Here is a 16,870-nt window from a genome sequence, read left to right as displayed (position 1 = left end):
GAAGTCATAGGACAGACAACTCTAACAACCTTGAAAACACAACTACAGACAGACAGACAGACAGATAGATGATAGATAGATAGAGAGATGATAGATAGATAGAGAGATGATAGATAGATAGATGGATGGATGGATGGATGGATGGATGTGCCTGGGAGGCTGAAGCAAGATTGTCACAAGATTGAGAACAGGGCAACATAGTGGGTTCCAGGCAGCCAGAGCTATGTGAAGCCCTGTATCGAAGGCGCAGTGGCGGTGGGGGGGAGGGGAGATGTGTAGGGAGAGATAGCTGTGCTGACTTCAGAACTTCACTGTGCAGCTTCAGTAACAAGGTTACATGGACCAGCAAAGGGACGGCCATGAGAACAGAGAGTCACACCCACGGTCATCACTTTACATGGACCAGCAAAGGGACGGCCATGAGAACAGACAGAGAGTCACACCCACGGTCATGACTTTACATGGACCAGCAAAGGGACGGCCATGAGAACAGACAGAGAGTCATACCCACGGTTATTACTTTCTGTCACAGGTTCAGGAGGTAAGACCACTTTCCACAAATGGTGAGAGTATTTACTCTTCCAAAGGAGGGAGGGGGCTCAACCGAAGTTTGTATCTTAGATAAACCATATACTTAAATATTACATGAACTATAAAATGTGTTCATTACCAGAAACTTTTTGGGATTGTAGGCAAAAGGTTCATATACTGGATACCTAAACAATTCATAAATGAAAAAAATAGAGAAACTAGATTTGATCAAGCTTTAAAGCTTCTGCCACGTGAAAGATTGTGTGAAGGGAAAAAGACACATGTCTTCTGAAGCAAACACCTAGGCGTGCGTGCACACAAACACACACACACACACACACACACACACACACACGCACACAGGGTTCTAATCAGACACAGCTAAGAACCCTGGAAAGTCAACAGTAAAACAAAAACAAAAACCCACAGGAGCGTTGACAGACGTGGCTCAGCGGTTAGAGCACCAAAGCTGCTCTTCTAGAGGACCCTGGATTCAATTCCCGCACATGCTGGTGCTTGCAGACACTACCACTGGGTGAAAGCACACGCTGTATCTGTTCCCTCTTCACCCGATCTTAGGCGTGCACGTGTTCGCATTGCTCCTTAAAGTGCATATAAATCCATAATTACCTCAACTTAACTTCTACATTAAAGAAAAATCAATTTCTCTGTTAATCTAAATATCTGAGGTTTAATTTTTTTACAAGTCTTTGCAAAAGTGAGGCAGAGGTTTCTATGAGCAGAAGGAAGTGTCTTGTCTGTCCATTGTCTGAGGGAGCTTTGGTCACTGAAGTGTGTGGCAGTGGGTGGGTGGGGGAGGCCAGAAGAGAAGGCAGCTCCTCCCCAGCAAGCACAGGAAGCCACTGTTTCTGACAGGACTTCCTGAGGCAGCCTTCTGGCCTCCTGCACAGTGACACTCACTGCTCTCACTACAGCAAGCACCAAGTGTCCTCAGCTTCAGACAGGACTGTCTCGGATGGTTCACAGTTTTCCAGATTCAAGCCATAGGAAACCAGGGCCCAAGGGCTGGTCATAAAACCACTTTCCATGTTTTTAGTAAATCTTGGTTTAATATATTTTCTATCAAAACAAAAATATGGGAACACCTGGTGCCTTTATCAAAACAAGCTCAGCTCTAAAAAGAAACCAGCCTGTGAGTTGTGGGATATGGGGACTTCCAAGCCTCCATTTCTTTGCTCAGGAACAATCCCTTGCCAGCAGAACCATGCTGAGGAGGACAGTGGTGCACAGAGGCAAGCTCTTCCTTATCTCTCTCCTGATGCAGGGATGGCACCTGTGGAAATGAGGTCACTTGTCCTCTGGCCACTAGGAACAAGGGCCTCCTACCACAACTTGGCCTTCCTAGCGACCTGAATACCAGCTCCGTCAGAGCACAGTCTAATGACTGTGGCGCACACGTCCTCTTGATATCCACCACATGCTCTGGGCGGGAGCTTGCTACCTTCTTGCCGAGGGCTTTAATTCCTTGAACATTTCATTCCTTGACCCTGCTTCACCGCTGAGCAGATGGTTTTGTGAGGTTTTTTAAATTTTTGTTTTCTTTTTCTTCTCCTGCTTTGGTGCATGACAACTGGCTCCTCATTTGCAGGTTTCAAATTTTAAGCCTCTGTGTCCTTTTGATCCCTAAACCCAACCCATTGGCCAGAGGAGAGCCGGTTTGTCCAGCATTCACACAGCACCCTGTATCTGATGCTTCAAACAATGGCAGCTACAATGACTCTGAAGACACCTGGGAAACTTGAGGTATCTATAAATTATGCAGGACAAGCAGTTTTAAAGAAATGTCTTGTTGCCTAATTGGTTTCGAGACCATTGAAAGGAAGAGAGATGAGAAGAGCGGGGAAGGAAGGGGGGTGGATAACTCACACGCTGCCTACAGAGGAAGTCAGAGGCCACGACGAAGGCTGGCTTCCCAGCACCCGGGCAGCAGGAAGGAGCGAGAGGCGAACAATGGGAGCGCCCATCCGCTCTCTGGTTGGTGTTGGAGCCCACCTCCTCCGCCCTCCCAGCCTGACCTCACCAGACAAGTCCTGCCCGCTTGTACCCTCGCTCATCCTGAAATCCTTCCTGTGTGCGCCTAGGCTAGCCTGACAGCTGCCTCCTTTTGTCACTTCCCCCACCTCCGTCTACCCTTAGCTGTCTCACAGCCACTTCCCCTCGCTCTTCCAGCCCAGCAGTCTTGCTTCTGAGCCTTTTCCACACCTTTTCTGAGACCCAGCCCAATCTCTGAGGGTAGGTACATGAGCCTGTCACGCCAAGCCCTGGGCATGCGGCTGAAGGGCTGAAACAGGAGACTGTTCTAGGGCGACTGCACAATCGGAGACAATGAACTGAGACAGTTAGCAAATGATCTCCAGTCCCCTAGTCCAAGATGCTCTCTTGATCCAGAGAGAAGGGCAGTCATGAAATTACATTTTTATAAATGAAATGTGCCAGGCATGGTGGCTCACGCCTTTAATCCCAGCACTCGGGAGGCAGAGGCAGGCAGATAGCTGTGAGTTCAAGGCCAGCCTGGTCTACAAAGCATGTCCAAGATAGTCAAGGCTACACAGAGAAATCTTGTCTCAACGCCCCCAAAAAAAGAAAAATAAAGAAAAATTATTGGGGTGCCAACTGCTCTCCCAGAGGTCTTGAGTTCAATTCCCAGCAACCACGTCGTGGCTCACAACCATCGATAATGTGATCTAATGTCTTCTTCTGGCCTGCAGGTGTACATGTAGATGGAGCACTATATACATAATAAATAAAATAAAATCTTCAAAAGAATAAATGAAATGTTTAGCATCTTTAGCTTCCAGCAGCAGCGGTGCCTAGGAAGCCTTCCTGTGGCAGCTCAGGGCCAGCCAGCACTTGTGATGACTACCAGCAGGGTCATCACCGAGTGAGGAGGAGGTTAGGCCTAAACGGTCCTACACAGAGAGTGGCCTCGCTCCGGCTGCCACAGGGCTTCCTCATCCTCTGGGTGGTCTTTCCAGCCTTCCCAAACACTCTTACACTTTGGTTCCAATGTGCCGTCTTACTGTGGAACTCCAGATGAAAAGAAAGCGGAAGTGCCTCTTCTCACTCTTCCCTCTCCACCTCTCCCCTTGAACTCCAGGCCAGGGCTCTTGGGAATGAGATGTTTATCTGCGAAGAGGCTGCATGCCAGATGAAGAGCAGACTGCCACCTCGCTCCCAGAAAGAGCTCTTAGGAGAGCCTAGGGCCCTGTGCAGGCTGGGTAATTCCAGCCGAGCCAGCCTCTTGCCCTGCTCACCTTCCACTAAAACGCATAGTGCAGCCTGATGGTGAAACGTGCTTATTAATTTCACTCATTTGACACCGTGCTCTCCTGCCCCGAGCTACATGTTAGAAGAAAATGATAGGGATAGATTGTGCCCCTGTCAGGCTTCCAGGGACTTTCAGAAAGCCAAGCTATCAAAGGCCATCCGCCGCCCACTAGCCAAGCAGTCTGGATGACCCCAGAGGTGCAGCCAGAACACTACAGATACTGACGGACAGAGAACAGCAGAAAGCAGTGAGAGCCAGGCCCGGGGCTTGAGCCTCCGGGGTCCCCGATAGCCCAGGGGCAGAGTGGGGGCCTCCAGCCCGGCCCGGATCCAGCTCATCACAGCACACTTTAGCTTCTTAAACCAGGAGTGCTTTTATCAGCTTCCCCGAGAGTTTTATGGCACAAAGCCATACCTAATGATTCTATTTTATAGAAAGTTAGACACTCCAACTGGGCTTTGAAGACAGGAGGCCGGCCGGACGTAAATCTTTTTGTCAAGAAGGACCCTCTCCACCTCTCCATAGGCATCTCAACAATACAGAAGGAGAAGTTCTGTTTCCTTGTTTTTTTGTTTTTTGTTTTTTAATGGACTCCTCTTTCTATAGTGATGACCTGATGCAGACTGACCAAAGAGGTTTGCAGTCGGGGCTGATTTTGCTCACCCATCCTTGCCCCGGGGTGTTCTCTGCTTTGACTAAGCAGAGGTCAACGATGCTGCCTGTGAGGCACAGGACGGCCCCACTAAGCTGATAACTGCACAAGTCCCCTGCTGGCTGCAGGCAAGGACAACACCACACACTCAGACCCTTTACACTCCTGGGACAATACAAGACAATGAAGCATCTACACTACAGGTGACTTTGGAAAACAACGGATCTAATTAAAAGGTAAAAAGTGACCACCACACACGCCAAAGACCAGTCAGAGCCAAAGCCAGGAAGTCACTCCCACACCGCATGGCCTCAGCAGGCCCGCTGACTCCCAAAGCAGGACACTCCCAGCCACCTCCTCTGGCCATTCGAAGTTCTGAGAGGGAAGACACACATCTTCCACACAGGGACAGAGAGCAGAACGGACAAGCTGGCACTGTCTTACCACATCGTAGCCTGTCGGAGCTCGGTTCCGGGAAGCCACTACCCCGACTCCTGTGATGGGGTCCATTGGCGTCTCCGGCAAGGCTTCTGAAAGCTCTTTGACTTCAGGCATGGTGGCTTGGTCCTGGTTTGGAAAAGGAAACGGAGAGCAGAGAATTCAAACTCAAGTGTCTAATGTGAGTGAGCAAGGCTTCAAATAGCCGGAGAATCCTGGGGCAGCTATCCTCAGCTGAGCTCCGCATTCCTCACCTGGCCTTATCTGACCCCGAGCTCAAATCAAGAATTCAACCTCAAGCTGTTAGAGTGGAATGCTGAGGCTTGTATCTGCTCTCAGGAGCTAACTTCCACTCAAGCACAAAAGCACATCATCATAAATTCCAGGCTGGCATTGAACCCCTGCCCTGCTGCCTCCACCTCCCTCACAAGTGCTCACATTACAGGTATGTACAGCGAGTTGTATGTGGTGTTAGGGACGGAACCTCTAATGCAGGCTAGACAAGCACGCTGCCCACTGAGCTACCTGGCCAGCCCCCACATGATTCTTTTTTTTTTTTTTTAATTTATTCTTGTTACATCTCAATGTTTATCCCATCCCTTGTATCCTCCCATTCTTCCCTCCCTCCCATTTTCCCCTTATTCCCCTCCCCTATGACTGTTCCTGAGGGGGATTATCTCCCCCTATATATGCTCATAGGTTATCAAGTCTCTTCTTGGTAACCTGTTGTCCTTCCTCTGAGTGCCCCCAGGTCTCCCCTTCCAGGGGACATGGTCCAATGTGTCCCCCCACATGATTCTTAACTTACTCCCTACTGCCTGATTTCTGACCAGGGACCAATACTAGATGAGCCACCCCTGGCAAAGTCCCGAAGCAGCCTCTGTCCCTCACACAGTACTCCCACATGGAGAAAGCTAGCTAGACATTCGGCAGAGAATCCAAGAGCTCCTAAAACAGAGAAGGCATCTGGCCATGGGCACAAGCGTATGTGTATGACTCCAGACTCCACACTTACAAGTTAGTGTCTGAACAAGAAATCAAAGCTTGGAGAGCCCCGGCTTTCTCTCAACTGTAAAATGAGGTCTTGATCCACTCACCAGCTGTTGCAAAAACTGCAAGAGGGAATTCAAAATGAAGGGCCCAGAGAGGTCCATGGCACACAGGAGATGCTCAGAATAAAGCAGGGGGGCTGGGGGGCTGCAGAGCACACGGGCTCTGGCTTGAGCGGGAGGCAGCATGCACTAGAGGTCTGGCCCACTTCTTTGTCTAGTTTAACCCCGTGGGTCAAATGGCACTTACTCAAAGCTAAGCACCGACAGTGACCCCAGTTCTCACTGGTCACTTGGATGAAAACAGGGTACGTGGGATGGCTGTTCCGCCACCCACTTCCTCTGCACACGACCAGCGGGGGAGGCTGACGAAGTACAGAGAGCAGTGGGCCTGGCCGCTAACATGGCTGCGTACCAGAAGCCAAATAAAAGCAGCAACACCTGACACAGACTACTTTTACTGGGCACACAGTGGGAAAGAACAGAATAAATTCCACCTCATTCTACAGCAAATAAGCCCCAGTGGCTGCGGTGCTCTCAAGGCTGGCCACAGCTTCAAAAGCAAACCAAACATCCTGCCTGAAGAGGCAGCAGGAGGCACATTCTTGCTCCTTGGCCTCTTATCAAAAAGCACTGGCCACTCAAAGTGTACGTAGCCTACCTCACAGGAACCATCAAAAACGCTACGTGCAAGTCACCCATTTAGCCAGCAGAGCCCACAGAGAGCTCCGGAAACTGACTTGTTCCTGGTTAGGGCTCAGCCGTGCCTGGCACCCCTGCCCTCCTGGCCAAATTACAGTTATATTTTATATGCATCTACGAAAATTAAGCTTGCAACAGGCACCACTACACCCTTCCCTTGTTTCAATTTTCATTTTTTAGGCAGGTTTTATCTCAGGACTCAGTGCTCTTGCATCCAGGTATTAAGTATATATTTATCAAGTGGCTCCGTCTGTGTGACCCTGATATGGGTTTAGGGTTAAATATCTGAACCTGCCCAATCCAGAGCAAATCACTAAATAAAATGTCTCTGTCCCTGAAAAATCCTGTATTTGGGGGAACGTAAAAACCACACGGCTGCAGTTTGCAAAATATTGGTACCTGCTGTCGGTTACCAAAAATGCTTTGCAATTAACAACTCATTAGCAGAATGTACGAATCCTGCCAGTGTTAAATATCATGCTGTGAATTTAATAAAGAACACGTGAAGCAACAACAAAAAAAAATTTAATACTACTGCCTTTACTATCAAAGAGAAAGAGGGATGGAGAATGAAAAGGAGAAAAAGAAATGAAGGAAAGGAGGGAAGGGAGGGGCAGGGGAGAAGGGGAGACAAAGAGTGAGATGAAATGAGCACACACAAAGAATATCTCATTCGCTGGGAGACCCATATTCCCGGGTGGCTATGCACGCCACGAGGCATGGTGACAAGGGTTCTCTCCATTGCTGTCAATTGCAGGAGGGTGAGTGTGCTTGCGAAGGGAAGATACTGCTCCCACAATGCACCCGGGGAGGCACCCAGCAGCTTCCAAGATGGCTGCAGGCAGCCTCCGGCTGAAGCAGACAAAGAACTGGGCCTCAGAGCTCAGGAGCCCAGCTTGCCCAGCCCACTGCAGGTCTGGCTCAGCCAGCACAGTCATCCCCATGCCTGCCCCGCCTCTCTCCCTTGGTTGCGGGGGGGGGGGGGGGGGGGGGGGGGGGGGGTGTTACTGTGCCCTGGGGATCAAGGCAGCCTTTGTGCCTGGGAGACAAATGGCTGCTCCAGGGGCTGTGGCCCACTTGGTGGTGGGGCATGGCTGCCACCAGCCAAGGAGCTTCTTAATGAGAAACACCCAAGATATCCATGGCAGAGGTCATCACTCATAGTGGCTTGCCCTGAATTACATATTTTCTGACTGCAAATTACTTTTAACAGCGTCTCTACCGTCACTTCAATTGACCTTCCTAACAAAAGGCCATTTATTAACTTGCACTCCATGTTTCCTCTGGCTGCTTGGAGCCTCCAGCCAGAAGGAAAGGCACGGAAGCAGAACAGCACCCTGCTGCCCACGGTCCCGGGCCAGGCCTCTGCGGGGAAGAAGAGGGGCCAAGAATGTGAACAGAGGGCCAGGAGGGGAGAGCAAGGATCATGTGTTTGAGACCAAAACTGACCAGCCAGGCCGGGGGTGACTGGCCAGCCTGGGGTGACCAGCCAGGCTGGGGTGGCCGGCCAGCCTGGGATGGCCGGCTAGGCTGGGGTGACTGGGTAAAACACTTCCTGCAGCAACTCTTGGTTCCATCAAAGTGGCCCCTCCACCATGAGAACACATCTCTGTAACATGTGTACAGAACTCTGCAAATTCAGAGTATTCTCACAGGTTCCTTGTCAGCAGACACTAGGAGCTGGAGGGTCCACCAAGCTAGCCTTATTTTACACAAGGGGAAACTGAGGCTCATTCCCAGACACCTAGCTGGTGGCCACTGGCAGAGGCAGAGGCATTGTGCTCAGTCTAGCCTGAGCTCTGTTTCACACAGAGACCAGCATCCTGCCCAAATGAGAAAGCAGGTTCAACACTAATTATATTTTAAAATGCCGAAGCGCTTTTTTCTCTGGCCAATAGCTCAATAAGTCAGGCAAAGGGGAGAAAAGTACAGAAAGATAAAAGTAACATGGGATTAATTTTCCTCACACCTCAGTTTCGAGATTCAACATTCCCCTCATAAATAATTTACAACAATAAAAATGAGCTAAGGCCATGTTTGTGTAGGACAGAGGTAAATTCAGGCCTAATGAGGGAGATCTGAGCTCCGCACAGGAGGGACGGGGTTGATGTACAGCCTGGCACAGGCAGGATCCACGGCACACAGGGGCTCCATTACCAAGCGCAGATAGCAGGACCAGCTTGGAGGAAGCGGGCAGAGGAGCAACACTGGGCCATGCAGCTGTGGCCACAGGAAGTGTCCACTGGGAAAGCCAGAGTGGACTCCCGCCGTGGGTGGTTAGATGATGGCCAATACTGAGCCAATCTGAACACAGTGGATTTTCAACACAGGTCAGCACAAGGAAGGAAGGTGCTGGGTACTTGGGAGTCACGTCTGCTCTTGCCCATGGTGACAGTGACCTTGAGCTATTCTCCCACTTGTAACCTGCCAGGCCTTTCCTGAGAGGGTCTGAGGCCTCTGGCCGAACATTCCCAGGCTGAGAGCTGCAGGGCCCTGCTCCAGGCATCTGGTCTTGTGTCTCCCTGAGATAGCCCTCACCTCAAAGGAAGAGAGTTAAGGCAAGAGTGTGTGCATGCACTGTGCAAGTGAGGTCTCACAAGGGAGGGGCCCCCTCCCCACACCGTGGTAGATGCATTTTCAGCAGAGGACTGGCCAGGAGGAGGTAGGTCTGCCTCCCCACAGTGGGGCATCTCAACAACACTACTATGGGGGCTCACAGAGAGGTGAGCTTTAACTATGAAGCTATGAAGCCCCTTCCCGGTGGCAGGCAGACACCACACTGCTCCCTTGTAGCTGATCAAAGAACTACCACAACCACGCACTTAATCCTGAAAGTCAGCAGTTCTGGGCTTAACTGATGCTGCTCATTGTTTCAGAATCAAAGACTGCCTCAGGCCCCAGCCTGGGAGAAAGCGAGGCTACTGTAGCACAGCTGAAAACTCGGGGGAACTTTGATATCATCTCTGTTTAATTTCCACGGCCTTAGTGAGCCTGGAGTCTATCTCGTTTTATCAACTCCAGTACTGAAATCAAAACCCAGCTAACAACACACAGTCCCTCCACAGAGGCCCTCCCAGCGGTGCAAAGCTGGGGTTGGGGGGGGTTCAGTTTAAAGTGCTTTCCAGAGAAAGGACGGCAGGGGGCAGGAGCTGCAGCCTTCAAAGGAGGCCTGGCCTCCCTGCCATCCTGGCCTCCCTGCAGAGAGCATGGACAAGGCTGGCTCTAAAGCAACGCCAGGGTTGCCCACCAGGGCTAAAGAAAGGCGTAATCAAGTATCTTCTGAAAAGAGTAATTTCAAAGTACTAAGGCAGGGAGGGGGCAGGCTAAACTGGCTGGCTGTAGTGAAATGACAAAACCATTGCATTAATTAAGTCCCTACAGAAGGATGAACTGTGTTCAGTTTGCTTGGAGTCCAAGCTCAAGGGCACCAAAGACACAAACTGCCCATAACCCTGCTGCTTGTGGGGCAGGAAAGGGAGACATTTTCACTCTCCGAGGGCACAAGGACAGACTCTCTCCTCCAGCAAAGCTGCTGCTATATCCAGGTGCCTGCAGACCAGGGTCAGGTTGAGACTTTGTATCTCTTCTGCAGGGCTCCACACTCACTCTGGAACCTCCCAAGCACCAGCACCTTTCACCTGACAAGGAAAAGATAAAAGGCACAGCCCCTTCCTCAGGAAGGTAGATGGTGGCTAGGTCTCCCCCAACACACCCCACAAGGCACAGAACAGAGATACAAAAACTTCCCTCGCTTGGAGGCGTCAAGCTGAGACCAGGTGCCACCAAGCACCCAGGGAGTATGCAGCCAGCAGGCAGGCTGCCTGAGAGGGCTCTTGCACACAGCTGAAGGGCGTCTACTGTAGAAGCTCACAAGGGACCTGGCCTACCTACATCTTGCTATGTGCACAGGTTAAGTTGGTGACCCATCAGAACTTAAGCCCCTGAGGCAACTGCTGTTGGATAGGCACGTGGCAACAGGCCACTGACTACTGGGAAAACTGTTCTAATACCAGGGAGTGATGGCAAACATTTCTCTAAGCTCTCCTAAGTTACGAAGAATTTTCCAGATGGGAAGCAAGGAACAATGGTGAGCACTTCCTCTTTCCCCAGTAGAGGGTCTGGGTTTTCCCTGATAGAAGAGTCTGGTACACTAATGCATCAGTCCAATCAGACCTTTCTCACTTACGCTAACCACGGGGAGACCACACCTGGCTCCTATAAAGCACAAATGTAGAATGTAGTATCCTGGCACTGCCCAGACAAAGCTGCTTGAAGGAACCTAGCTCTGCACAGCCCTGGAACACAGTTGAAAGGTAGAGTGCACCAGAGCAAAGATAACACCAAAACACTCTGCCTTACCTATCTATGATCACAGAGAGCAAGGATTGGCCCTGCCCACTCCCATCAGGTCTAGCCTGGTGGCACCATATTGGAAGACTCTGACAGAAGGGCAAATACCCAGCAAACAAAATCATCCCAAGAGGTCATGAGAGCAAGGGTCCTTTTATGTTTAGCTCCATAGCATAAGTAAGTCATACACTGTCCTGACGGCCAGTGTCAGCAGAGTATGAATGCCACGTTACCTCAGTGCCGGGCTGATGGGCTCCCACAGCCCGTGTATCCTTTTTGGCTTTCCCATCTCGACCGTCTCTCTGGTACATTCATCAATCTAATCGGTCCATCTGACAGCTGACAAGGGCCTTCCCGTTCTCTCATTCTCTCCTAAAACTCAGGGATGTATCTGGTACTCTGCTGGCCGACTTTACCTGCAGATGCCCACTGACACCTGACTTGGCTCACCTTGACACATCCTCTCACATCCCCTCCCTAACAGGGCGGGACATCTGTGGAGAGCTAGCATGAGAGGGGTACTCTCCTGCATTTGGGAGCAGGACTCTACTGACTGATGGCAGCTTGTATGCAGCTTGTATGTCTTCTGGGACAGCCCTGAGCCCCCCCCCCCATACTAGAAACAGACTCCTGGGGGCTGCTAGGGACCAGGACCTGCATCTTCCTCACAGGATCCCACTTGATGCTGCAACAGCTGGTCACTACCTGCAAGTCAAGAACCCAATGGTTGGTCCTTACTGTATGTCTGATAGGCAAATCGTGGATGAAATGAAATTAACTTGAAAGTGACCTTCCTCTGAGAAGGATCTCAGAAGGAATTCCCTATCCTCTCCCTCCTCATCACTGGTCAGCCAAAGTCACCCAGCTTCTCTCCCATAGACACCCGCCCCCACCACTCAATATTACAGTCATTTCTCGGATTTTCCCAAGCCTTCTGCAACTGCCCATCACACAAATATCATCGCCCAGAACTCTAATATCGTCCTTAGCAAGTGGACTTCGCACACACATACGCTCACGTACACTAGCATAAACAAAGGCGTGTGTGCACACAGGCTTACTGCTTAGGCTATATGCTTTCCTACACTGTTCAAAGGTGTGCTATGTGCAGCATGCTGATATAAGTGCTCAATACACGTCCAGTGTATGGATAAAGAATAAATGAATGAAGTTTTTGCCCTCCCAAATACTGCCAAAATTTCAGCAGATTAAGGAGACTCCATAATGCTGCAGAAGCAACAGTGATAGCAAACCTACCTGGCCCCTCCTGATGGGACCCCCAGCAAGGCCACTAATGTCCCAAAAGGACAAACGGAACTCAAGAAGTAGCCGCACGTGGAGGGGTGGTGGCCCTGCAATCTTCCAGATGTTTCCAAAGGTGGGTCTTAACGCAATAGTGATATCTCGGGGCCTGAGAGGGGCTAAGAGTGCCCCAGCTGGCTGCAAGGACAAAGTCCTGTACAGCAGCAACCTCACTCCCTACCCCGGCTGAGACTGGATAATGCGATGCAGACTGAGAGAAGCTCCACAGTACAAGGAGCACAGCAAGGTGTCAACCCAGGCTGCAGGACTATCCCCAAGGCAACTGGCTGCAGACGAGGCACACCTCTGGTAGAGGGAAGACCTGGCCTCCCTAGAGACAAGAGGGTGGGGATGGTTTGGGTCTTGCTGACACCAACCAAGGCACAGTGGTGTGAACAAATGGGGACATCTGGGGCCACAGCGAGCTATAGATGGGCTCTGGAACAACTTTATGTAATGCCAAAACAAGCAAATAAACAACAATCCAACTAAACTCAATTAAAAAAAAAAAAAGGCACTGTTGCCTATCCCACAGACTAAGCACAGTTCTTCAGGGCAGGACGAGTGGTCCAAAGCAGGCCATACTAGGACCTCAACCCTATGTCTCTTCCACCTACATGGCCTCCTTCAGCCTCCCCAGGCTTGCTAATGTTATTAGCCAGTGTAGAGCCGGCCAGCAGAGCACAGGAATGGAGAAGGCGCGGCTTTAGAGTCAGACCAGAAGGGCTCTATGCAAATCAATCGACCCAGACCTGAGTTTTCACCAACGGAAGCAGGAGTAGCAGATACGTTTTCTCTATGGAATTACAATGTGCCTGAAGCATCTAGAGTCACACCAGCGGACGCGATCAACAGGGTTAAGAAAGGCAGCGGAGAGAGCGATGATGGGGCATGCGTGCTTACCGTATCTGCTCACAGTATCTGATGAGGGGTTATATTCAAATCTATAAAGACCTACAGCTAAACAAGAGTCAACTGACTTGTGTTTTGTGGACAAATGACTTGAATAGGCATTTCTCCAAGGATGAGAGATGCACAGACAACATGCACCACAGGAGACGATGTTCACCTAGTTCACCAAGTCCTTGGGAAATGAAAGTTAAAACCCAAACCACAGTGAAGCATCTTATACCCATTCCTCTGGCTCCTCCCAAAAGAAAAGCAAGTACCTGGAAGTAGAAAATGACGGGAGGATATGGAGAAATTAGAGCTTTGATGTTATTGGTGGGAATATATACAGCAACCATCTTTTTCCACCCCCCCAAGACAGGGTTTCTATGTGTAGCGTTGGCTATCCTGGACTCGCTTTGTAGATCAGGCTGGCCTCGAACTCACAGAGATCCACCCACCTCTGCTTCCCCGAGTGCTGGGATTATAGGCATGCACCACCAAGCCTGGCTGCAGCCGCCATTTTATTGGAAAAAGTATGTTAATTCCCCTAAGGATTAAAATCAACGTTTTTATATGATCTACTTGCAACTAATATACCCCTAAAGAATTGAAACCAGAGTCAGAGCAGCCTCATTCAACGGCTGAAATATAATGAATGGGCAAATGAAATAGTCAATACGCTCAATCATGCATCATTCAGCCTTCAAAAGGAAGGAAAACCTGACCCGACCCGTAACATGATGAACTGTGAGGACACTGTGCTAAATAAAATAAGCCACTCAGAAAAGGTTGCACAGGGTTGGGTTCCAGCTCCATAAGGCTCCTAGCATAGCCACACTCAGGGAGACGGAACGTAGAATGGAAGGTTGCCAGGGGCCACAAGAGAGGGAGTTGTTTGATGATTTCAATTTTGCAAGCCAAAAACGGTCTAGAGACTAGAGCTGGGCAGATGATTCAGCCTTGAAAACACAAGAGGACCTGAGTTCAGTCCCCAGAAACCCATGCCAAAAAGCCAGACAGAAGTGGGTGGGTGTTGCTGGAAAGATGGCTCTGCTGTACAGAGTATTTAATGGTTGCTCTTCCAAAGGAGCTGGGTTCAGTTCCAAGCACCCACATGGTGGCCAACGGCCATCTACAGCCCCAGTTCCAGGGGATCGGATGGCCTCTTCCATCCTCTATGGGAGCACACTGTACACTGACAAACATGCAAGCAAGACATGAATACGCATGAAATATAATAAACTTCAAAATAAACATATATAAATGAAAACCCAGAAATGGTAACACGTGCTTGCAGTCCCAGTGCTGAGGAGACAGGAGGCTTTATGGGCCACACTGGCCAGCCTAGCCTAATTAACAAGGATCCAGGCCAACGAGAGACCCTGCCTCAAAAAACAAAGTGGATGTGGTTGTGAGGAACAGTGTGACGTTGACCTCTAACCTCTGCACACATGCAAATGCACAGAAACACACAGAGAGAAACTCTATAGCTTAGCTGCACAACAATGTGACCAGAGTTGCTGTCACTGATCTACACCCTTAGCACCGGCAAAGTTGCTAAAGTTTATGTAAGCTGCATTTAACACTTTTCTAAAAGCATCAAGGACCATGATCCTCAAATTTCAGCAGGCATAAGAAACCCCAAACGTGCTTACTAAGGTTCCAGAGCCCCTTTCCTAGAGATTCGGCCGCAGTGAAGTCTGGGGACGGAGTCCTGATTTTTACATTTTTATAAGCTGCCCAGGTGTGTTGGGCTCATTAAGAACTCTTGTATAGCCGGGCGGTAGTGGCACACACCTTTAATCCCAGCACTCGGGGGGGGGGGGGGGGGGGGGGCAGAGGCAAGCGGATCACTGTGAGTTCGAGGCCAGCCTGGTCTACCAAGTGAGTCCAGGACAGCCAAGGCTACACAGAGAAACCCTGTCAAAAAAAAAAAGAACTCATGTATAAGCAGGCATGGTGGAAGCAGCACTCAGGAGGCAGAGACAGGATCTCTGTGAGTTCAAGGCCAGCCTGGTCTACATAGCGAGTTCAGGACAGCCAAGGCTATTACACAGAGAAACCCTATCTCGAAAACCAAAAGAAAAATAAATAAATAAAAACAAAACAAAAAAAGCATGTATGGAGCTAGAGGAACGGCTCAATGGTTGACAGTACATGCTGCCCTTGCAGAGGACCCAACTTTGGTTCCCGGCACCTGCGTTGGGTGGCTCAGAACTACCTGTAACTCAGGCTCCAGGGGCTCCAAAATCCTCTTCATGCCTACAAGAGTGCTTGCAGTCATGTGCATATGCCTATAAGCACACTCACATATAGATAATTAAAACATAAAAATAAATCTTAAAACAAACTCATGAATGGGCCGAGAAGATGGCTCAACAGGTAAAGGCACTTTTCACTAAGCTGAAGACCTGAGTTTAATTCCTGGGACCTACAAGTTGTCTTCTGACCTCCTCACACACGTAACCCCACTATCACACACAAAGATGATTTTTAAAGAAAATCATGTATTTCTCTCCTTTAATGACCATACGAGTCTCTTTTGAACATTCTGTCCTGATCAGTATCTAGTTTTTAAATTTTTTTAAAAGAGTGACTGTAGCATGTACACCCATACCTGTATCTATGGATACAAAGCACACACTAGTAAAACTCTGGACCAGAAGACCAGCTACAGGGCCCTGCTTCCTTGGGGAAGCTGAGCTACTGAGCTCCAGCGCGTGGCCCTGGGATCTGGGCCCATGAGGCTCTCATATTTCTGCCAGGACAAGCTTAGTATCTTGCCAGGAGTGTGTCAACTAAGCCAAACACATGCCCATAGGATGTCCAATGTCATACACACCCTGCTGGTGGCTCTGCCTCCTAGGCGGCTGCATGGAGGAGACTGACTACGCCCTCTCTCTGCAGACCACATTGAGAAACCACAATATCCTGGGGCAGCACAGTAAACTGCCGCTAAGGAGAGCCCCAGGGACAGCAGAGGACACAAGAGGGGAAGTGGCTTACTGCAGGCGCCCTGCTGCCAGATACCACCAACTGGCAAAGAAGGCTCTGCTTACCATCCTCAGCCAGCAACCAGAATCCTTGGCCCAAGCCCATCCAGCCATGCGGTCTTTCGTCATGTTCACTGTCCCAACAGTACTTGACACTTCCCATGTGCAACTCCAACACTGCCATTATGTGGCTGGAAGGCAAGGCCACCGCTCTTTGGACATAAACCGTGGAGAACTTCTAACTGGCCACAGAGGAGGGACTCAAGCCACTTGGCTTCGGATCCCTCCAAAGCAGATCTGCCATGAAATGAACAGAAGTTCAATGCTGGGACTCTCCCTGACTCCTTAAGCCCAGAGAGGGCATCCAGACATTGTATTCACGTGGCCACGTGGCCTTGTAGCACAGAAGGAAAATCAAGATATCCCTGGGTTATTCTTCTGATGGGGCCTGACCCCAACAACAAATCATGTAAGCATTAGGCCTGCTGAGTGCCGGATCCCACTTAATTTCTGTGATACTCTCCGCCTCTTGAAGGGTCAAGTGCCTTCCTGATTGATGATCCTTACAGGGTAGGAATCATTTGTAAGCCACTTTCGCAATTAAAAAAGGGGGGGGGTTCAAGAAAAGGGTAGTGCTTTACTAGGGTCACCCGAGGTTGAAAGAGTGTGACAG

The 16,870-nt window shown here is 49.9% G+C and overlaps 2 protein-coding genes across 4 annotated transcripts in view; one reads left to right on the top strand and one right to left on the bottom strand.

Annotated features, from left to right (window-relative positions):
- Nucleotides 1-16,870, top strand: part of Rpl12 (ribosomal protein L12) — a 1,083,577-nt gene that overhangs the window by 929,721 nt on the left and 136,986 nt on the right. The gene's annotated exons all lie outside the window — the stretch shown is intronic.
- The window catches only part of Mvb12b (multivesicular body subunit 12B), a 155,908-nt gene that overhangs the window by 137,260 nt on the left and 1,778 nt on the right, over nt 1-16,870 (bottom strand). For all 3 annotated transcript variants that reach the window (XM_051166254.1, XM_051166256.1, XM_051166255.1), the window contains exon 2: nt 4,917-5,039. In XM_051166254.1, coding sequence (XP_051022211.1) covers nt 4,917-5,039 — 123 coding nt within the window. The remainder of the gene's footprint in view (nt 1-4,916; nt 5,040-16,870) is intronic.

Source organism: Acomys russatus, chromosome 24 (assembly GCF_903995435.1).
Source record: "Acomys russatus chromosome 24, mAcoRus1.1, whole genome shotgun sequence".
Classification (NCBI taxonomy): domain Eukaryota; kingdom Metazoa; phylum Chordata; class Mammalia; order Rodentia; family Muridae; genus Acomys; species Acomys russatus.
Note: the sequence above shows the minus strand (reverse complement) of the source record. Positions and strands in the feature narration are given on the sequence as shown.